Below are 23,514 nucleotides of genomic sequence, written 5' to 3'. Positions count from 1 at the left end.
AAATATATTTTGTCAATCTGTGAAATAAACTGACAACCATCATAGAAGAACCCCAATTAATTTTTCATTAATTTGGATTAATTTAAATTAATTGCATTTCTGTTTATGTTTTGAGCAAGGTTATCAAAACGTGCAACAAATGTATGCTGCATGTTACTGTATTATACAATGATAATAGTAAAAATGTTACCAGAACATGGGAAGTGTAAACAATTTAGAACTATATGGTAGATAATGTCTTTCCTCTAATCAAAGAGATCAATCTATCCATTTCAGCAAAATCTATCAATTTTACTAACCATTCCTCCATAGTGAGTAGTATTGAATCTTTCCATCTCTGTGCATAAAGCAATCTTGGTGCTGTAGTCATGTGCTGAAATAATCTTCCATGATTTTTTTCTAACTGTTTAGGTATTAATCCTAAAGTTCTGGCTTCAGTTGAATATCTATATACTAACTAGCTGTACCTGGCCACGCGTTGCTGTGGCTCAGTCTGGTTAAATGGAAAAGAAAGAAAAGAGAAAGTGCACATAACGTGTGTTTCTTTTACGTCCAACAGATGCTGCTGTTTTTGAAAAAAAGCATGTTTTACCTGTCACAGGTGTGACAGCTATATAATATAGGTATATAAAAACATGCACATATTTGAATGCAACGTTGTGTCAAAATTTCAAAGCAATCGGTGAAGAACTTTTGGAGATTTAAGATTTTGAACAAACAAACACTTACATTTTTATTTATATAGATAAAACTCCCATTATCATTACTGCGTGAAATGATGCACCTTAGAGCAACATTTTTTGAATCTAGATACCTCAAATGGGTTAATGTACCAAATGCATCCAAATTCTGGGACCCATGACCCAGGAAGGAATGAAATTTGGAAAAGTTGGGGCTGCTTCAGGTTGCTGCTATGGCTGAGCTGGTGCCACAGTCACATGAAGGCCATTTTAAACATTCCATGACAGTTTCCCTGCCAGTTTTGTAATCCTTCACTCTCTCCCCCATCTAGCAGCAAAAAAGGAAGTGACTCATCATGTGGCATTTAAAGAAGCAACAACTTTAAGGTGCATGAAGAAAGGCCTAGAATGATTGATTGATTGATTGATTAAATTTGTATATTGCCCATCTGACTATCCAGAGGGACTCTGGGAAGCTTTATTGCTTTATGTGTACTTCTGTGGCCCATATAGATGCACATACAGTATATCTATATCCCATTTTATGTTCAGGAACTCAGGGCATATACATAGTGCTCCATTCTCCTATATTACTTCTCAACAGCCCTGTGAAGCAGGGCTGAAAGTGAGCTGCTGTAGTTGAAGATGGAGTAGAAACTGAATCTCTCTTGTGTCAATCAAATTAGCCACTAAGCCAAACAAGCACATTTTCTGAGAGAAAACCTGGAAGGAACATAAAAAATCCTGGAGCCACTTATCGTTATACTCTCCATATCACATCTTGAGGGCTGATTTTTAAGCAAGGCCATGTTTAAGTGGACATAGAACATAGCTGCTTGCCACCGCTTATGCGCGTCACCCCCTGCCTCCATTTCACCGGCAGAGGTCTTCAGAAAAGGCCTAGTAAAATATCATAAAAGAAAGGGTCTAATTACTTACTGGTGTTTTATGGAAATCTCAGATTTAATCTTAAATTTAAATAGCATTAAAAAGACCCCCTTTCTGTATCATGCCTAGTTCTCTCAAATTTCCAGGACTACAAATTTTTCAAAGTGTAATTCTCATCACAAAAACCCATCTTAAAGAATCCCATGTCTCAGGCACCTGAAACTGAAAGTTACTTTGAACTGTATGAAAAACCAGCCAGGAACCTCAAGATTGCAAATTAGGCTGGGAAGCCAGAAAAACATCCTAAAAGAAAGTGGTGCCAAATCTGTTCCATTTTGTTGGACAAATGTGGTATAATAAACAATCACTAGACTAATGATGTGTCTGCATAATTACTGGAATAATGCTGTGTTAGTAGTCTATGACTAACCTAATGCGCATTGCACTTGGATACAATGTATGTAGCAAACTCTCTCCATTGTATACCCATGAGAAACTAACTTAATGTATTACAATGTGTATTACAATGTGTATTCCTTTGTTCCTGAGAAAGGGAAAGTATAAAACTAAAGTCTGAACCCGCCCTCAGGGTTCAGAATTTCTGGTTGCTATTGCTTCTGAACCTGCGCAATAAATCTCTCTGCTAAAACTCTCTGGAATTCGTAAGAGTCCTTTTGTTTTCCACAAGAATTCAGCCAGTTCACACCAGTTTGATAGAACCGGTAGCTAAATTTTGCTGCATTCGGAGAACCACCTAGCTTCCAAAAGTCTAGTCTAGGCCTCAGAGGCCTGGAGGAGGCTTCCCAGGCCTAGAACGGCCCACCGGAAGTGCGTGGATACCACTTCTGGAAGTCTGTTCTAGGCCTCAGAGGCCTGGAAGAAGCCTCCCAGGCCTAGAATGGCCCAATGGAAGTGCATGGATGCCTCTTCCGGAAGTCTATTCTAGGCCCCAGAGGCCCAGGCCTGCATCAAATAAGAGAACCAGTTGTTCAGGTATTTGAATTCCACCATTGGATGTACCATGCAGTCATCTAGGTCTGCCTCCTTGAATTATAGCTGATCCACTAACTGGTACCTTCCAGAAAAAACTGTTGCCGACTTCCCCATTTAACAAAGAGATGGACAGTGGAAACTAGAAAGTCAATGTTGTATAGTAGTTGCAGCCCAATCCACTTTGAGTTGGTGTGGTGAAAAGAGGAGACAGGAGAATTATGTATATGACCTAACAAAAGAGGAGGTGGAATAGCATTATATATAAAAGATCACTACATCTCTACAGAAATACACAAATCCTAGGATGAAAACCTCCTAGAATCCATGTGGATCAATATAAAAGGGGGGGAAATGACATTGCTATAGGCATATACTGCAGGCCACGCAACCTAGCAGAAGAAATAGATGAACTCTTTGCTAATCAATTAACAAATGTATGTAGGAAACATGCCACAGTAATAATGGGAGACTTTAACTACTCTGACATCAACTGGGAGACAAACTGCAGCAAATGGAATGGATTCCTAATCAACTTAAATGACAACTTTGTCATCCAAAAGGTAGAGGAGAGAACTAGAGGAAAAACTATATTGGACCTAATTCTTATTAACAGAGAAGAAGTGATAGAGGGAGTTGAAATTGCCAGAACCTTGGGCAAGAGTGACCACACCATATTGGAATTCAATATAATGCAAACACAAGCAATAGAACATAATCCTACCAGTGTCTTAAACATTAAAAGAGCTGATTTTAACAAACTGAAAGAGAGCCTAAGCAAAATGTCATGGATAAAAACTCTAAAGGGGAAAAGAATTCAAGAAGCATGGGAAACACTGAAAAATATAATCATAAAAGCCCAGTCAAATACAATACCACTAAAAAAGAAAACAAGAAATCCAAGAAAAAACTAGTATGGTTATACAAAAACCTCTCTGATAAACTGAAAGACAAAAAGAATAAATACATAAAATGGAAAGAGGGACACATAACTAAGGCAGAATATCAGCAGATAGCCCGAATCTGCAAAGATGAAGTCAGGAAAGCAAAGGATCAGAATAAACGAAGACTGGAAACAAAAGTCAAAGATAATAAAAAGATAATATGTTTCTTTCAACATACAAATAACAAGAAAAACATCAAGGAAACTGTTGGTTTACTAAAGATGGCAAGGAAGTAACAGGCAGGACTCATTATTTGCATCAGTTATTATCTGGGTCTTCAGAGTGGAAAAAGGAACATTACCAGGAACGGTTGCTGGAATTGGGTATGTCTAGTTTAATGAAGAGAAGAATGAAGGGGGACGTGATAGCAGTGTTCCAATATCTCAGGGGTTGCCACAAAGAAGAGAGTGTCAAGCTATTCTCCAAAACACTTAAAGGCAAGACAAGAAGCAATGGATGGAAACTAACCAAAGAGAGAAGCAACCTAGAACTAAGGAGAAACTTCCTGACAGTTAGAACAATTAACCAGTGGAACAACCTGCGTCAGAAGCTGTGAATGCTCCAACACTGGAAGTCTTTAAGAAGAGATTGGACAGCCATTTGTCTGAAATGGTATAGGGCAGGGGTAGGCAACCCAAAACACTCAAAGAGCCACTTGAACCCATTTCCCACCAAAAACAAAACACCGGGAGCTGCAAAACCCTTTTGATATCTAAAATGAAGATAACACTGCATATATCCTTTTTTATCTTTATTATAGGTGTGTGTGTATGTGTGTGTATGTGTGTGTATGTGTATGTATGTATATGTGTATATATATATACACACACACACACACACACACACACACACACACACATACACACACACATTAAAAATAAAAGTAAAAATATAACTCTTGGGAATAGCCATACTATTAAAACAATGATCACCAAGAGAATGCTTTAAGAGAATAAAATTACATACACACACAGGTAAAAAAAGGATATATGCAGTGTTATCTTCATTTTAGATGTCAAAAGGGTCTCTCTCTCTGTCTCTCTCCCTCCCTCCCTCTCTGCCCTTGGTCTGCCACTCCTCTTCCCCCACTCTCTTTCTTTCTCTCTCTCTTTCCTCTCTCTCTCCCTCTCCCTCTCTCTCTTTCTATCTCTCTCTCCCCCCCTCCTATCTGCTGCTCACCTGGCAAACTTCAAGTTGCTGTCCAACAAGCTCAGGGGTAAGCAACCTCGGCTCTTTTATGACTCATGGACTTCAACTCCCAGAATTCCTGAGTCAGCCTAGCTGGGCTAGCTAGCTCTCTCCTGCCCTTCCTGCTTCCTGCAGAGACGCAGCAAAGGGAGGAGCTCCGCCCAGTAAGTTTTTCAGCTCCTCGGAGAACACTGTGAGTGCACTCTCTTTTACACACACACACACACACACACACACACACACACACAGAGAGAGAGAGAGAGAGAGAGAGAGAGAGAGAGAGAGAGAGAGAGGCAGGGAAGCGCAATTGCCTCTCTCTGTCTCTGTCTCTCTCTGCAAAGGCAGAGGGGGCTGGGAGCCACAGGGGAAGGCTCAAAGAGCCGCATTGGCTCCGGAGCTGCAGGTTGCCGACCTGTGGTATAGAGTTTCCTGCCTGAGCAGGGGGTTGGACTAGCTGACCTCCAAGGTCCCTTCCAATATCATTATTATTATTATTATTATTATTATTATTATTACTATTACTATTATTATTATTATTATTATTATTATTATTATCCCTCTCCAGAAAAATATCCCCCCCCAACAACTTTTGAAATTAGGCAATTTAGGAAAGAATTGCCCAAACCAATAGACAATCCTATTGAAGTAGGAAAACAGGTAGAAATGTTTTTAGGACTGTTGAAAGAAAAATCATCAGGTTCAGTCCAAGCTGGGGATAAACAAACAGATTCAGTCCAAGCTGAGGCTGTTTGGAAGGAAGGTTGCTGTTTATTTTGTTGCCAGAAAGGTCAGTGACACAGCATGTTTTGGGAGTAGCTGACAAAATAGAGCTGGGAATGGTGGGGTTTTATACCTTCTTTGGGTTTTATATTTGAGGTTCTTCCTGTTCCTGTGGCTTGTACTTTGACCTGAGCTTGAGTGTGCCCTTTTGGTATTCTAATGGTAGTGGGTTAATCCTATAATGTCCTAAAGGTCATATTTCTGTCCTTAGAAGTCTTTGTTTTTCTAATCCCATCAGCTCAAACCTGTAGGAAGCTGTAGGAAAAGCTTTTAGTAAAGCCTTGGGAAAAGAAGAAATTATTCAGTTAATGGTTATAAGATTTTCTAAGCATGATAATGAAGACCTTTCAAAGTATTAAAAATTAAAGGGGGGTATAAAGGGAACATGTAAGATAAACAAGTAGGCAAAAGTTATTATCTGGGTCTTCAGAGTGGAAAAAGAAAGAACACAAGCTGTAAAAACCTGTTGCAAGAGGAAATGGCTAACCAGGGAAAATTAACTGAATGAGAAAACAGGAAGGAACCTGTTTTTCTAAGAAGTCGTAAAAAAGGGAGCCCAGAACTCAAAACTGACAATTGAGTATGTGTAATTGACTGATTGATATTAACTGACACACCTTGCATAAATTATCTCCTAATTTTAATATACATGTTATGTATGATTTAGTATGTAGCAGGAAATATGTAGGAGGCAGTTGGAAAGAGTGTAACCTCATAGTAACTCAGCCAATGGCAAACGAGGAGGGATGTGGCGGCCGGGACAGGGTTATATAAAGAAGGGAATATTTTGGGTTGAAACTTTGGAGAGAATCAAGCTTTGATAGCTTTTCTCCCTGCTTATTGTAATAAACAAAACAAAAGGCCTTCACTGTGTCTTGGCTGGTTATTGGTCAGGCAAGCTTGTCGCTGGTCACAACGGAAAGTAGCCAGGAGCACATAACAGCTTTGGGGGCTCCTCTGGGATTTGCATGCATTCCATCATTGGCAGCTGGGGATGTCCGAAAAGGGGAGTGTGCACCTGGATAATTTTTCCCAGCCCTAAAGATTGGATTGCCCCTGCTGAAACAAAGAGGAATTGGAAATTCCAAGACAAAAAGCCAGGATCCAGTGCAAACCTAAGGGAAAGTTGGCCGACTCAAGGAAGGACTTCAACTCAGCCTGACAGGTAAGATACCAGAGGGATATTTAGATACTAGAGGGATATCCATGGCAATAAGAATTTGAAGAGGAGAGAGGCCTCCCTGGCCAGTGTGTCGGCCAGTAAAGAAAAAGAGAAAAGTTATTTACATTCCAGAATGAACTCCCTTAGAGACATGGGAATCCCTTATGGAGAATGTTGAAGTAGCCAGGAGCATATAACATAAGCAAGAAAATGGTAAGAGAACACCTGTCTGATCTTGATGAACATAAATTACCAGGACCTAATGGATTACACCCCAGAGTTCTGAAGGAGCTGGCAGATGTTATCTCAGAACCACTGTACCATATCTTTAAAAAATCTTGGAGCACTGGGAACTACCAGAGGATTGGAAAAGAGCTGATGTGGCTCCCATCTTCAAAAAAGAGGAAAAAAAAAAAAACAGATCCAGGAAATTACAGACCAATCAACTTAACATTAATACCTGGGAAGATACTGGAAAAAATAGTCAAAAAACAGATCTGCGAACATCTAGAAACAAACAAAGTTATAACTAGAAACCAGCACAGGTTTGTTAAAAACAGATCATGCCAAACCAATCTTATTTCATTATTTGACAAAGTGACTAAATTAGTAGACCAGTAAAATGCTGTGGACATAGTATATTTGGACTTCAGCAAGGCATTTGATAAAATATGATACAGCATCACCACCAGATGGATTTGTAACTGGCTGGCAAACCATACTCAACAAGTAGTCCTCAATGATACTACATCTACATGGAGGGAAGTAAGCAGTGGGGCACCACAAGGTTCTGTTTTAGGCCCACTACTCTTCAATATCTTCATAAATGACTTAGATGAGGGAATAGAAGGGGAACTCATCAAATTTGCAGATGACACTAAGCTGGAAGGAATAGCCAACACCCCAGAAGACGTGCACAAGATCCAAAAAGATCTTGACAGGCTTGAACAATGGGCCTTACCCAACAAAATGAAATTTAATGTGGAGGCTTCCGGTTTGCTGAGGCAGCCGATATGGACGTCTGGAAGGCAAGCTCTGTCTTCCGTGTTCAGTTTCGCTTCACTGGGGGATCCTGGAAAAGGTCGAAAGTCACTACGTAGGGGCGACCAGCAAGTAGGGGACACCCGTTGGATCATGGGAGGGTGGTAGCTCTTCCGCTTGATCCAGGGCGGCCCTCCAAACTGGAAGACAAAAGACTGGCCATAGCAATATGACTCATCACTAGGCTGCAGACAGCCGAAGTCACACTCACCCTCAAGCAATTTTAAGGCAGCGCAGATGACATCTACCTCTCTTAAATCCTAATTATTTTCTTTACCTGCATAAGCTGCCTTAAGCACTTTCCCACTTGTGGAGAGGGAAGGGAGATTTTATCCCTCCCTCTAAAACACAGCAGTGACTGACTATCCAGGGGAGTTTTTAAAAAAGTTGCAAGAATAACCTGATCCTAATTGGAATTTTATTTCTTAAAGTTTGTGGATTAAAAGACTTTCTACTCTTACTGAAGATCTGGGTTTTTACTTATAAAAAAGAAAAAAAACTGAAAAGATTATAAAAACTTCAGACCTAAAGGAAAAATTTAAATATAGGGGTGACATCTTGTGGCTAAACCTGATATTACAACCTGTTATTGTTTAAAAGAGACTTGGCTAGCAGCCTAGTGCAGGGGTCTGCAACCTTAAACACTCAAAGAGCCACTTGGACCCGTTTCCCAGAGAAAAGAAAACGCTGGGAGCCACAAAACTTGTGCACGCACATGCGTGCACACGAGGGGGAGGAGCTTGATTGAAGAGTTTAATTAAAAAGAAATAGAGGCTGCTGTGCATGAGTTCTCTCTCTCTTTCTCTCTCTTTCCTCTCCCTATCTCTTTCTTTCCTCTCCCTCTCTCCCTCTCTCTCTTTCCTCTCTCCCTCCCTCTCTCTTTTTCTCTCTCTCTCTCTCCTCTCCCTCTCTTTCTCTCCCTCTCTTTCTCTCCCTCTCTCTTTCTCTCCCCCTCTCTCGTTCCTCTCCTTCTCTCTCTTTCTCTTTCCCCTCTCTTTCTCTTTCTTTCTTTCTTTCTTTCTTTCTTTCTTTCTTTCTTTCTTTCTCTCCCTCTTTCTCTCCCTCCTTTTCTCTTTCCTCTCTCCCTCCTCTGTCTCCTCTCCCTCTCCCTCTTTCCTCACTCTTTATCTCTTTTTTCTCTCCCCCTCTTTCTCTCCCTCTCTCTCCTCTCCCTCTCTCTCTTTCCCTCCCTCTCACTTTCTCTCCCCCCTCTCCCTCTTTCTCTCTCCCCTCCTCTCTTCCTCTCTCCGATGTTCTGCTCACCTGGCAAGCTGGCTTCAAGCTGTTCTCCAACAGGCTGGCTCTCTCCTGCCCTTCTTGCTTCCTGCAGAGACACAGCCAAGGAAGGAGCCCTGCCCAATAAGCTTGTCAGCTCATCAGAGAAAAGGGTAAGGCCACTCTCTTTTTTACACACGCACACACACACACACACACACACACACAGAGAGAGAGAGAGAGAGAGAGAGAGAGAGAGAGAGAGAGGAAACTCAAGTGCCTCTCTCTGTCTCTCTCTGTCTCTCTGTAAATGACAGAGGAGGCTGGGAGCCGCAGGAGAAGGCTCAAAGAACCACATGCAGCTCTAGAACTGCCGGTTGCCGATCTGTGGCCTAGACAATAGATAAGACTTATAACCTTGAGACACTTATCAGCAGTGAAGCCCAGCTGTGTTCCATACTCACTGATTTTTTTTTATATTCTCTGATTGCAAAGCCTTTAATCTAACACATTACTAAGAGAATATGGAGGAAGATCAGGAACAAATTCTCTTTATGCTGAAATCGATTTACCAAATTATTCTTACAGCTACTGAAGAAATAAGAAGTTACAGAATCTGGGATGTCAGCCCAGATAACACGAACTCAGATTTGGATTACAACTGAAAAATCAACTATTTGGAATATAACTGAAAAAATGGACCAATTAAATACCATGACTGAGGATTCAATTGATCAACAAGTACAGCCAATGGAAAACCCAGAAAAGGGACTGACAAAATGGAAAAGGGAAAAGATTTTCTACATAAATCAAAAGAAACCTAAGGATCAAGAAGAACAACAGATTGAAGAGAAGATAAACAGTTTGAGACAACTACATCAATATGGACAAATAGAGAGAGAATTTGTTAGTCCTCTAAAAAAAATGGTGATTGCTGCTTTTCAAATATGTAAATGTAAAACTGAAAAATCAATAAATTTTAAAAAAAATAATGTGGAGAAAAGTAAGGTTTTACTTGGGCAAAAAAAAAAAAAAAACAGATTAGGCAAAACCTGGCTCAAAAGCAGTTACCATGAGAGGGACCTTGAAATCCTAGTGGACGATCACTTAAACATGAGTCAACATGTGGCAGCAGCCAAAAAAGCTAATACAAACTTTGCTTGTATAAACAGAGGCATAGAATCAAAATTACGTAAAGTAGTAGTACCACTTTATAAAGCCTTAGTAAGGCCGCATCTGGAATACTGCATCCAGTTTTGGTAACCACATTACAAAAAAGATGTTGAAACTTTGGAAAAAGTGCAAAGAACAGCAACTAGAATGATTAAAGGCCTTGAGACTAAAACATATGAAAAACAGTTGCAGGATTTGGGTATAGCCAATCTAGAAAAAAAAAAGGACTAAAGGGGACATGATAGCAGTATTCCAATATTTGAGAGGCTGTCACAAGGAGGAGGGGATCAATTTATTTTCCAAAGCACCAGAAGGCAAGACAAGGAACAATGGATGGAAACTGATTAAAGAGAGAAGCAACCTGGAATTAAGGAGAAATTTCCTAACAGCGAGGACCATTAATCAGTAGAACAGCTTGCCTTCATACATTGTGGGTACTTCATCACTGGAGGTTTTTAAGAAGAGACTGGATAGTCACTTGTCTGCAGTGGTAGGGTCTTCTGCTTGAGCAAGGGCCTGGGCTAGAAGACCTCCAAGGTCCCTTCCAGCTCTATTCTGATTGATTGATTGTATATATGGTCTTTTAAAGTGACAATTTTGATGCTTTTATAGGTAGTCCTGACAACCACAACAAAGCCCAAAATTTCTGTTGCTAAGCAATTCAGTGAAATTTTAAGTTAGTAACATGGTTGTTAAATGAATTTAGCTTCTCCATTGATTTTGCTTGTCAGAAGGCTGCAAATTGTGATCACTTGACCCTGGGACCCTGCAACCATCATAAATACATGCCACTTTGCAGTCATCTGAATTTTGATCATTTGACTATGGGGATATTATAATGATGTAAGTGTGAAAAATGGTATATCACTATTTTCAGTGCTGTTGTAATTTTGAACAGTCACTAAACAAATGATTGTAAGTTGAGGATTACTTGTATTTTGAAGTTTGCAATGTGGCACAAACAAAAAAGTTTATGCTCCCTAAGTATAAGAGATTTCATGAAGTGTGTATGAACACTTTTTCATTTACTCTGTGTTAGTTATTACTAAGATTGGGAGATATGATTTAAATCTAAAAAAAAATCAGTATGCACATAATTATATGCTATGTCACTAAGGATATTTTGGTAAAACATCTAGAAAGAACAATACAGTAATCAGTTATGAAGTGCATAAGCTTTATTTTATAGATTATTTGGATATTACTAGTATAATGTATTAAACAATTCAAAGGGTCTGTTATAAAGAAACAGTTAACTGATCGCTTTATTTGAATGATAAACTGTCTGTATAACTTTAAGCCTGTTGTTTTAGGGGGGAATACTTTAAACTGATTGGCCGCCGCCTAGTGGCGGTCCATATAAATATAAGTCAGGCAGCTGCTAGAGCTTGCTTCTGTGAGGACTTAATAAAGAGCTGTTAATTTTACTCTGTGTCCTCAATGCCTCGCTGTTCCCACTACTGTCACATGTTCCGACTAATGAAGCACTGTCAATGCTGCAAATACTGTATATTCTTGCTTTGACAACTACACAACAACTAGTATGATATAGACCTGTAGTGGCGAACCTATGGCATATGTGCCATTACCACAGATAGAGGGATGCCGGGCTGGACTTCTCCCCTCCCCCTCTCTACGCATGTGGAGTCTGGGCATAGTCGAGGGATCTGGGCGGAGTGAGGCTATAAAAGGAGCAAATTTGGGCAGGAGCAGCATTTGGTGCAGACAGCGAGCGAGCACGAGCCAACAGTGGTAAGTTTCAGTGGGTGCTGCTCGCAGCCCATCGAATGGCCAGCCACGCAGGGGAGGAGGAGGATGAGAGGCGGCCTGGTGTCAGAAGCTGCCTTGGCTGGCTGCTGGCCTCAGCAGGCCCCAACGAGGCAGCATTCAGTCACCGGCTGCTCAGCCTTGTGGGGCAGTGGCGATGGCGGCGGCAAAGGTTGGGAGGGGGGCTTTACCTCATCCAGGGGCCAGGGAGAAGTTGCCTGCCCAGCCTCGTGCATGGCAGCAGTGGCCTGGGCAGGCTCTGGTAAGCCAGGCAAGGCCAAGGAGCCAGCCAGCCAGCAAGCAAGAATCGGGTTGGGTGGGGGGATCTGGATCTGGCCCCTTTTATCTCATCCAGGGGCCTGGGAGAAGTTGCCTGCCCAGCCTCATATGCGGCAATGGCGGCGGAGGCGGCGGCGGTCCAGGCAGGCTCTAGTAAGCCAAGCAGGGCCCAGGAACCAGTCAGCCAGCCAGTGAGAGCAGGGTTGGGGGGGGATTGGGATTTAGCCCCTTTTACCTCGTCCGGGGGCCGGGGAGAAGTTAGCTGCTCAGCCTCGTGCGTGGCAATGGCGGCAGAAGCGGCGGCAACCCAGGCAGGCTCTGATTAAGACAGGCAGGGCCAAACAGGGATGAGCACTTCCTCACCTGCATCCAGGACGCCATCTCTCAGGTGCTGAAGGGCTACGATTGGAGCCTGGTGCCCATGCCACTGCAGGGCCACAGAGTGCTGAAGGCCAAGCCACATATCAAGCGGCCCAAGAACGCCTTCATGGTCTGGGCGCAGACGGCATGCAGGAAGCTGGCCAACCAGTACCCACACCTGCACAACGCCGAGCTCAGCAAGACGCTGGGCAAGCTCTGGCAGTGAGTAGGTCAGCTTGGAGCCTGGGCAAGGAGGGGCGATGGCGGCAGCCATGGGAGGGGGGCAGCGGCTTACCTCAGTCGGTCGGTCTGTCTCCCCTGCGGCTGACCCTCTTCCCAAGCTTGTGATTCAATGTGTGATGCAGACAATGGCTTCTCTGACTCGAGGGATTGACTGGCCGGTTGCATTTGGCACCAGAGCCCCCAAGGACTTGTGGTTGGCCTGACTGGGTGCTGGTCCTTCCGCCACTGTATGGGGACTTTCTCCATCCAAAGCTGCGAGTTTTGAGAATCGGAGCTAACTGACTGGCTCCTTTTGGACCGATTTTCCACCGTTGTTGCCAGCGAACAGGTTGGGGGTATGGCTGACTGTGGATGATGGGAGCTCCATCCTCCAGTTGTTGGGAAAGCCGTGTATTGGGCTGGCCTGGGAGATTTTTAAGCCTGAGGGGGGAGTCCCAGGCTCAGTAAGTGGAAGAAGTAGCGGAGTGGCCACTTAGATGCAGCATTTGGTTTAAGTTGTTGAGATGATCAACCGACCTGGGTATGTTCGGACCTTTTTTCTGACTAAGCCACCTTGAAAACTGACTCGACTTTCATCGGTTTCTATCTGCAGGCAATTCCTGTCCTGTTGGGTGATGGTTTGATGAAGGAGGGGAGCTGCACGTTGGAAGGCCTGAAAAATTAGGAGGTCTCTAATTTTAAGTGGACACGCATGTTCAGAAGGGATCAGACTGGAACAGGGTGATGTAGTCCCAAACATGCATGTGTGTGCAAAACCTGGCTCTCATGGAGGTGTTTACAAACATTGGTTTACAACAGGGATCTTCAGACTTGGCCCTTTTATGACTTGTGGACTTCAGCTCCCAGAATTCCTCAGCCAGCATTCTTCCCTTCCTTTGAAACAAACAACACCCCCAATCTTCTCATTCCTGCCTTCTGAATTAAAACAAGAGAAAGCCAAGTTTTTTCTTTTGTGGTCTTTACATATTTAAACTGCAGCTAGAAGGAAGTGGGGAAGAAAACCATTGCGAGCCACTCTTCTGTTTTAATTTTTTTTCGTTGTCACTTTTTGGAGTTTTCATCCTGCTTTCGTGAGAGGGCAGCGTTTCAGAGATGATGTAGCTGCCCCCTCCCCCCCAAGCCATCAGCTGAGCAAGATGCCCACCTACCCACACTCTTTCCCCTGTCCGAGGTTTTCGTTGTTGTGAGCATTTCTGTTGAGGATTGGCGGGGGAAGGGCTGTTTGGTTTTTATTCCCTTCCCATCCGCTGGGTGGTTGCAGCAGGTTTTGGTCTCTTCTGTCCTGCTTTGAGGTTACCCACGAAGCACATTTGTTTTGCGGGGAGATCCCAACTCCGGTTGCTAAGCTTACTTAAACCCTCTTCCTCCACCTCCTCCTCACCAGAGCTGTCCTTTGTCTGCAACCAGCCCCTGCCCCGGTCCCTGCCTCGCCTTGCCTCATGGAAATGGCACCCCCACCTTGCCCCCTCCCTCACCTTGCCTCACCCTGTAGGATGAGCCTCCTGCCCACTGCCCCACCTGCCAGACACCCCTTGGATCTCCCCCAACCCTGCCCGGCCCCCACAGGCATCCCTCCCCAAGAGCATCGAAGTAGCCACACCCACCATCTGCCATGACTACTGTAGCCACGCCCACCCAGTGGGCCACGCCCACCCAGCACCCAGCAATACATAAGTGGGTTTTGGGTTGCTGTTTGGGCACTCAGTCTCTAAAACAGTGGTTCTCAACCTTTTTAATGCCATGACCCCCAAACAGTCGTGTCGAGGACTAAACCAGTCGTAAGTTGAGGACTACCCAACCGGTCGTAAGTCGAGGTCTTTCCCTGCCTGGAAGCGCCGCTCATGCGTGGTGCCACTCCCTGCGCCGGCCAAGGTGTAGCTGGCAAGCGACAGAGATGGAGCAGGCCGACCACCGGCTGGGCCACCAGCTGGCCCAGCCCAAGGGAGGTAAGGCACCTGCCGGAAAAGGGGGAAAAAATGGCGGACAGCCTTGCTTGGTGACCCCCATGAAATGGTCAATCGACCCCAAATGGGGTCGCAACCCATAGATTGAGAACCACTGCTCTAAAAGGTTCACCATCACTGTCTAGCCTATTGAAGAGAAGGATTAGGGGTGACATAATAGTTGTCTTCCAGTATTTTAGGGGCTGTCAACTTATTCTCCATAGCACTTGAGGACAGGACAAGAAACAATGGCTGGAGGCTCCTTAGAAATCTAATTTGAAACTAAGAAGAAATTTTCTGACAGAAGGGCTTATGCTACATGCCTGTTGCTTTTTATTACATTTTCAGTCTATTATTGTTGGATATTCTCATTTCACATACAAGATTCAAAATTAGGAAAAACAGGCCTCACATACAGAATGTTTGAGGCTTTTGGCAATAGAGAAGAAAGCTATAATGTATAGGTATTAATTATGGATCTATAATATTCAGTCATATTGTGGCCATAGACCTAATTGTTGAGCCCTGGCTTCACTGTGAGTACTTGTAATGTAAATGACTTCTGCTAGTGTAAAAACAGTACAAAAATCCTGGATTTCAGCATAGCTCAAACGTATTATAGTAAAACTAGCAGAAAAAGTAGGTCCTCCTACATTTTTAAAACGTCTTTTATTATGAAACATATTTTGAGTCTTGAGTAACGTTGGCAACACAAGCCAATTGATCCAAGACTTTTGAAAGCAATCGAATGCCCCAGTTGGATTGTGGGATTTGTTTGACCTAAATGGCTATTTCTTTGTGAGGTTTTGCTGGAAACGACCAAAAATTGTTTGTAGAGTTTAAAAACTGCATTTAAACATACCTTTTTCAAACGAAGGAAAAAAATGAATGAGGAAAAAAAATATCGATTTCCAATAATTGGGTTGATTAAGTAGCTTCATTTTCGATCCCGGAAAAAACAAAAACAAAGGGAACTTGGAAGTTTCGTCCTCGGCGTTTCTACAAGATCTATCTCTATAACAACGGTACCTGTTCAACCACAGAGAGGCGGCTTCCCGCGTTCTCATTTTGAGGAGCCTACATTGTGGAACGTGATGACGACACAGTGGGCGTGGCGTACATTCCGAACTACAAGGAAGCAGTGGCTCTGCCCGGCCGGTGCAGCGGTTCATAGTTAAGTCAGCCGTTGGTGAGCGAGTCCTGCTGCGGGCGCTCGTCTCCGGTGTAGCAAGACACCTTCAGCTTTGGCCGCTGCTGCGCTGCTGGTTGTGCTCGCTGAAGTTGAAGTCGTGTCATCTACGGGCCGCGAGCCTTGCCAGTAGCCCAGTGCAATGGAAAGCGGCGGGAGCGGGTCCGGGTTCGTGCGCGGAGCCGCTCGAGAGAAGAAGAAAGGCAAGAGTGCTGATGAGTCTTCGGTAGCAGGAGAGCCAGGCGGAGGAGGCGGCGGCGGGGGGAAACCGCGGAAATTTGTAAGTAGTTTTGAGAGAGAGGGAGGCCACCTGCCTTGTTGCAAAGGGATTTGGGGTAGTCCTCGGGCGGAGCTGCCCTACCTGCCTTTTCTTTGGTTCCCTGCGCTGGTGGAGCCGGCTCGGCCTTGTATATGGGTGCAGGCATTGCCCCATCAGTTTCTCGACGGGGCGAGGCAGGAAGTTTCCTTTCCTCATGGGTCCGTCCAATAGCAGAGTCTGAATTCTGCCTGCCTGAGTGTGATTCAGGCCTCGGTTCTACTCTTGCATCACCAACTTTTTTGGGAAGTTTTTTTTTTGTAGATTTAGTTAGTTCTCCACGTTTGCAGGATTCCTGGACTGTATCTTGATTAACCTTAACCCCAATCTTCACTTGATTTTTCTTTAATGGCATGTAACATCTGCAGTTTGCACCGTTCAACCTTATATTCTGCTTTAAAAGTTTCTATATCATGCCTGGATTAAGGTCCATTGAAAAAGTAAACATACATAACAAGCTGTGACCTTTATCTGCATTTTTTTTGGCCAGCAGTAAAGTCTCCTTCCAGAGTGCTCTGAAGCTGTTCTTAGAATACTTTTGAAGGGATCAGGGCAGATTAGAATATAAGAGTTGAGTCAGGCAAGATCCAGCTTAGTTCAGCATTTGGTTTCCAATAGGAGCCAGTCAGATGCCTCTAGTTCCTCCAAGCAAGAGGTGGAAAAATACCTTTCATCACTTGTTCCCTTGCAACATATATTTGGAAGCAAACTACCTCCAACCTGGAGATAACTCTTTGACCCTTTGATAGATCTTTAATAAAGGTGACCTTGTTGAATTACGCAATTCCTTTTAAAAACTGTCCAAGTTAGGGACCATCATACATCTTGAGGAAATGAATTTCAGAGCTGTCTGTTCCAAGTCTTCCAGTTAGCTTCACTGATCAACTTGTCTTAGTGTTTATTATTTATTCGATTTTTATTCTGCTTTTATTTTGTGCAACTCAGGGTTATGCCTGTAATGCTCCCTTTTCTTCCAATTACAACCCTGTGAGGTGTAGTGAGCTGAGACATAGCAACTGACTTAAAATCATCCAGCTTCCTTATGTACCTCATGGAGTACTAGAACTCATAGTCTCCCAGGTTCTAGTCCACTCCTTAGCTCGTACAACAGGTTGCCTTTCTGGTGTGTGCGTGTGTGGAAATTCTCCGTGTTAACTTTCTAATGTCATGAATAGTTTAATATAACTCATTCATGCCTGTCCTCAGTTGCTGTTTTTTTTCACATCTCAGATCCTGGTTTCTTGCCTTTTCTTGAAGGGACATTTGGAGCCCTCTGATCATTTTGGTTGCCATCTTCTGCATGTTTTGCAGCTGAATTATATTTTTCAAATGTAACCAGCACTGCATTGAGATGCAGAAATACCACACATTTGTACAAATTGCTTTAATTTTCAATGCATTTCTAAAGTTCCCTTGTGCAGGACATTTTTTTCACAGCTGCTACACCCCAAGCTGATATTTTCATTGTCCTATTACTTTGATTCCCAGTTCTTTTTTCCAGAATTCCTGACAGCTCAGACTCTTATCAGCATATATGTGCAGTTACTTTTTTGTGCATTTTATACTTAACCTACCTGATCCTGTATTGATGCATGTTTTGCCCAGCTTAAATAGGAATTGGAAGATCATTGACTATATTTCGGACTACCTAGAAATGAACAAGGTGATTACTAGAAGCCAGCATGGGTTTGTTAAAAAAGATCATGACAGATAAATCTTATTGCCTTCTTTGACAAAATGACTAAGTTAGTGGATCAAGGAACTGCTGTGGATATATCATCTTCATAAATGAGAATAGAATAGAATAGAATAGAATAGAATAGAATAGAATAGAATAGAATAGAATAGAATAGAATAGAATAGAATAGAATAGAATATTGGAGGTCTTCTAGTCTAGCCCCCTGCTCGAGCAGGAGATACCATTTCAGACAAGTGACTCTCTTCTTAAAAATCTCCAGTGATGGAGCGCTCACGATTTCTGAAGGCAAGCTGTTCCACTGGTTATCTGTCCTCACTGTTAGGAAATTTCTCCTTAATTCCAGGTTGCTTCTTTCTTTGGTCAGTTTCCAACCATGTTTCTTGTCCTGCCCTCTGATGCTTTGGAGAATAATGTGACCTCCTCTTCTTTGTGGCAGCCCCTCAAATACTGGAATACTCCTATCATGTCTCCCCTAGTTTTTCTCTTCTTTAGACTAACCAAGTCGAAGTCCCATAGCCATTCTTTGTATGTTTTAGTCTCTAGGCCTTTGATCATCTTAGTTGCTCTTCTCTGAATTTTTTCCAGACTCTCAACATCTTTTTTGTGATATTGTAACCAAAATTGGCTGCAGTATTCCAGGTGCGGTCTTACTATGGTTTTATAAAGCAGTACTAATACTTTGTGTGATCTTGATTCTATGCCTGAATTTATACAACCCAGGATTGTATTAGTTTTTTTGGCTGCTGCTGCATACTGCTGGCTCATAGTCAAGTGAGAGACAAAAGGGGAGCTAATCAGATTTGCAGGCAACATCAGGCTAGAGGGAATTGTCACCACTTTGGCAGATAAGCTCAAGATTCAGAAGAATCTTGGTGGACTTAAACATTGGACCGTATACAGCAAGATGCAGTTCAGTGATGTGAAAAGTAAGGTCCTACAGTTAGGCAGAAAAAACCAAATGCACAGGTATAGAATAGTTGCACCTAGCTTAACAGTAGTAAGTGTGAGAGAGATTTAGGTAACCCAATAGACCACCACTTAAGTATGAGCCAGCAGTGTGCTACAGCTGCCCAAAAAACCAATGCAGTCGTACTTTGCATCAGCAGAGCAATAAGATCATGAGAAGTGATAGTACCACTTTATATTATACTGATGAGCCCAAACTTAGAATATCATGTCCAGTTCTGGTCATCATGATATAAAAAGTATGTTGAGACTTTAGAGAGAATGCAGAGAAAAGCAATGAAGATAACAGGTTTGGAAGCTAAACTGTATGATGACCAGTTAAGAGAACTAGGTGCGTGTAGCCTAATGAAAATAAGGATAGGGGATGAAATGATAGCTATCTTTCACTAGAGGGACTGTCACAGAGAAGAGGGGATTGTTTTCCAAAGCACCTGAGGGCAGGAAAAGGATTACTAAAGAGAGATCCAACTTAAAACTAAGGAGAAATTTCATGACAATGAGAACAGTCAGTGGAACAGCTTGCCTCCGTTTCTGGAATTTTCAAGAAGAGATTGGACAACCATTTGTCTGAGATGATGGAAATGATGGATATTCCCTTGGAAGAAGCTATAATAATTTTCTCAATTGAGATAAAATTATCTGACACTAAAATCATTATTGTTTTCTGTGTCAAATTCCATATTTGAGCAAGCCCCTGTAATATCCAGGCTGTTTTAGACAAAGTTATGTATATCCATTACCGTCTGCCATTTGACTTGCTTATGGAATGAAAATAGTGATAAAGATTACTGTGTTAGGTTGATTGCCCCAGAGACTGCATGTGGGTAATGCAAACTTATTATTTTGAGCCACTCAAGATTTTTGAATATTGTTGGTCAAATTTAATTATACAGTGGTACCTTGATATTTGTCAATAATTTGTTCTGGAAGATGCAATGAATACTAAAACCGACTAATTTTGAGAAAACCACATGACTTACCTTGTGACTCACTATTTCAGCCAGAAGAAATAGTGAATCATGAGGTAGCTGATGTCAACAATTTCTTCCTTATGCATTCAATACTGGGAGAAAAATGAGTCCCAGGACAAAATTTCTGCTTTAAAATGCATTGAATACCGAATTTGATGAGTTTTGAAGCAGTTGAGTGCCGAAGTATGACTGTATTGGCAAATATGTGCAACATGGTTTGGTATTAGGTTATATGGACCTTGGAGGTCTTTTAGTCCAACTTCCTACTTGAGCAGACCTTCTATCATTCTAGACAAACTGTTGTCCAGTCTTTTCTTAAAAACCTCCTGTGATGCAGCACCCACAATTTCTGGAGGAAAGCCATTCTACTGATTAATTGTTCTTACCATCAGGAAATTTCTCCTTAGTTCTAAGTTGGATTCCTCTTTAATGATCTTCTATCTGTTACTTCTTGTCTGGCCTTCAGGTGTTTTGGAAAATAGGTTGTCCCCTCTTCATGAGAGCTCCTCAAGTGCTGTTGTTATCTCACCCCTAGTCCTCTTTATTAGACTAGACATACCTAGTTCCCTCATTGTATGATTTAGCCTCCAGACCCATTATCATTGTTGCTCTTCTCTGTATTCTTTCTAGGGACTCAGCACCTTTTTTGTATCAGTGAGCATAACTGCATGCAGTATTCCAAGTGTGTGGTCTTACCAGTACAGTATAAAGCTGCACTATTACTTCTTAGAATCTAGATGCCATCCCTCTGTTGATGCAGCCTAGGACTGACTGCATTGGGGTTTTTTGGGCAGTTGCAGCATCCTGCTGGCTTATACTTAAGTGCTAGTCCACTAAGACATTAGATTCCTCTCATTTAATACTACTGTTGAGCCAGGTACCGCCTGTTCTATACCTGTACATTTGGTTTTTCTTGCCTATGTATAGGACCTTACTTTTGTCACCACTGAATTGCAATTTATTGAATAAGGCCCAGGGTTTAAGTCCATCAAGATTCTTCTGAATCTTGAGTTTGTCTTCTGAAATATTAACTATTTCCCCCAGGCTGGTGTTGTCTGCAGATTTGTTGAGTTTCCCTTCTATTCCTTCATCTAGCTCTTTTACCAAAATGTTGTACTAGGCCCAATAGAACCTTGAAGTACAACACTGCATGCTTCCCTCCATGTAGATAAGAGGTCCCCAGTCCCTGATCTGTGGCCCGGGACTGGTCTGTGGCCTGTTGGGAACCAGGCTGTGCAAGTGGCAAGTGCGCGAAGCTACATTTGTACAAGTGGCGGGCACACACAAACCATCCCTTCTCCCCCCTCCCCCCCGCTGCTGCTGCTGTTCCGCAGAGCTGGAAAGATTGGGGATCATTGATGGAGATATAATTCCACTGAATACAGTTGGTCAGCCAATCTGGTGGTTGTACTGTGTGTCCCATATTGTTCTATCTTACCAAGAAGTAGTCTGTGGTCTACTTTGTCAAATATGTTACTGAAGCCTAGGTAAACTGTCCATAGTATTTCTCTGATCCACTTATTCAGTCACTTTGTCAAAGAAGGCAATAAGATTTGTCTGGCATGATCTGTTTTTAATGAACCCATGCTGGCTTATAGTAATCTCCTTGCTCGTTTCTAGTTACTCACAAATCCATTGCTTGATTATCTTTTTCAGAATTTTTCCAGGTATTGACGTCAGGGTGATTGTAGTTTCCTGGTTCCATTTTCCCCCTTTTGAAGATTAGAACCACATCATCTCTTTTCCCGACCTCTAGTAGTTTCCCCATGCTCTAGATCTAAAAAGATTTTGTTCAATGGTTCTGTGATTCCATCTGCCATCTTCTTCAGAATCCTGGATGAAATCCATCTGGTCCTGGCGATTTGAACTCATCTAGGTGTTTTCTTACTGTTTTCTTGCCTATTTTGATTTGCATTCCAGTTCTGTTTCCTATGGTGCTGCTTTTGATAGATTGGACTATTTTTTTTTATTTATTCTGACCTTGAAGTGGTCAGCCTGGTAGTACTTGGGGCTTTACTGGATTTCATGGTAAAACCTACAAAATAAGATAGATGGTGATTTAATATTATCTAGGTATTCTGAGCTTAATTCTTCCTGGATTTGGGGATGGGATTTGTTTATTTCTTTGTGCCCAATTGTTCACAAGTTGTCATCAGATACTAAAGAACTAAAAGGATTCTGCTAATTAGGTTGATTAGATATCTTGCAATAGTGTTAATTTGGTTCGGCCCCACATATTTTTCTTTGCACTTTTAGTGAGAAGCAAGATTTTGGTTGTCTCTTGTTTCAGAAGGCCACTGCAGAATAAGTGAGATCTATCAGCTCATATAGTGTTGTTTATAGAATGTAATTGGGAGTTATCATAACTGATTAGTTTGATATCTTCAAGCTGGCTGTAATTTTTTACACAACTCTTTAAGAAATATTAAAACGTAATTTAAATTTTAAAAAATAAAACACTTCAGTGTCCATTTTTACTGTCTTCCTAGAATCTTAGAATATCTGAGCTGGAGGATGCCTTATACATTTTCTGCTCTAATTGCCTTCTTAATGCATTAAACCACTAATTCAGGAATTCTTGAAGTGTAAATATTGCAAGCAAATTAAGGAGTTTGCATTTTATTTGTGGAGGATGGCATGTAGAGCCTCACATTCCACCTGAACAAACTAGCTGCCAAAAAGTTGCTGCAGCAGCTGCTGCTTCTGCCTCATAGAAAAACCTGTTGGATCAAGTGCAATGTGGGCAAAGCTGTAGTGTGTTTCAATGAACCCTTGTTGCAAAGAAAGTGAGAAAAAAACAAAGTAAAGACACACATTGGTGAACTGAAAGAAATAGGGGCTTCAAGGCAGCAGTCCCCAGTCCTATCCTGCTGTGGCTGTGAGTGATATTTGCTGAAAAAGCCACCAACAAAGAAGGACCCAGGAGGGGGGAGAGAAGTTGATTCCTTTGCATAGGAGGAGCATTATGGTACACATCCCCCCCACCTCCACCCCAGGTTTTCCTTAAACCCACATTCTAGATAAAGAAGGCCACTGGTTTGAAAGAAGGTTAAAAGAGACCACCTATGTTAAAATTGAACGGCCCTCTCTCAACAGAGGGGGAGGGATATGACACTACCGTTCTCTTGTTTACAACACAGTCTTTTCAGTAGTTCCAAGAAGATTCCATACCCATTTGCACTTTGATTCAAGTGACCCTGAGGGCACAGATTATACCCCCAAGGATCCTCAACTATTCTCTGAAAGCTAATGTCCGACTTTCAAAGTGCTAACAACTAAATCGGGTTCCCAACTGGGGGTGCTTGGCAATATTCCAGGGGGTGCGAAAACTTGGGTTTTCAAAATTGTAGTGTATATGCATAATTTGTTGCCATTATTTCAAACTTTTGTGAGGGGTGTGAGAATATATCAGAAGCTTTCTAGGGGCGTGGGGGTATAGAAAAGGTTGGGAGCTGCTGAACTAGATGATTGCAGTCAGTCAGAACTGAAAATGCTTCTTAAATGAGAAGAAAAACATTTTAAAGAGAAAAAACAAAGAAAATCGATTAGTCTTTTGAAAAACCACCTTTGGGACAACCTTGACCTGGATGACTGAGAATCTCCATAGAAAAACAGAATGCTATCATATCTATTTGTCTGTCCATCCTCCCTCCCTCCCTCTGTCTCTCTGTCTCTCTCATACAGTAATACAGTATATGAATAAAGTAGCTACTTAGTTGA

General features: G+C 42.3%; 1 protein-coding gene across 1 annotated transcript in view; it reads left to right on the top strand.

The window, feature by feature from the left end:
- The first annotated feature begins 15,207 nt into the window (after positions 1-15,207).
- The window catches only part of DIAPH1 (diaphanous related formin 1), a 104,584-nt gene continuing 96,277 nt past the window's right edge, over positions 15,208-23,514 (top strand). The window contains exon 1 of the mRNA XM_039325943.1: positions 15,208-16,122. Coding sequence (XP_039181877.1) covers positions 15,985-16,122 — 138 coding nt within the window. The 5' untranslated portion in view covers positions 15,208-15,984. The remainder of the gene's footprint in view (positions 16,123-23,514) is intronic.

The sequence above is a fragment of the Crotalus tigris genome, unplaced genomic scaffold (assembly GCF_016545835.1).
Source record: "Crotalus tigris isolate CLP2741 ecotype Arizona unplaced genomic scaffold, ASM1654583v1 scf7180000024339.11422700, whole genome shotgun sequence".
Classification (NCBI taxonomy): Eukaryota; Metazoa; Chordata; class Lepidosauria; order Squamata; family Viperidae; genus Crotalus; species Crotalus tigris.
This window is presented reverse-complemented; position numbering and strand designations above follow the sequence as displayed.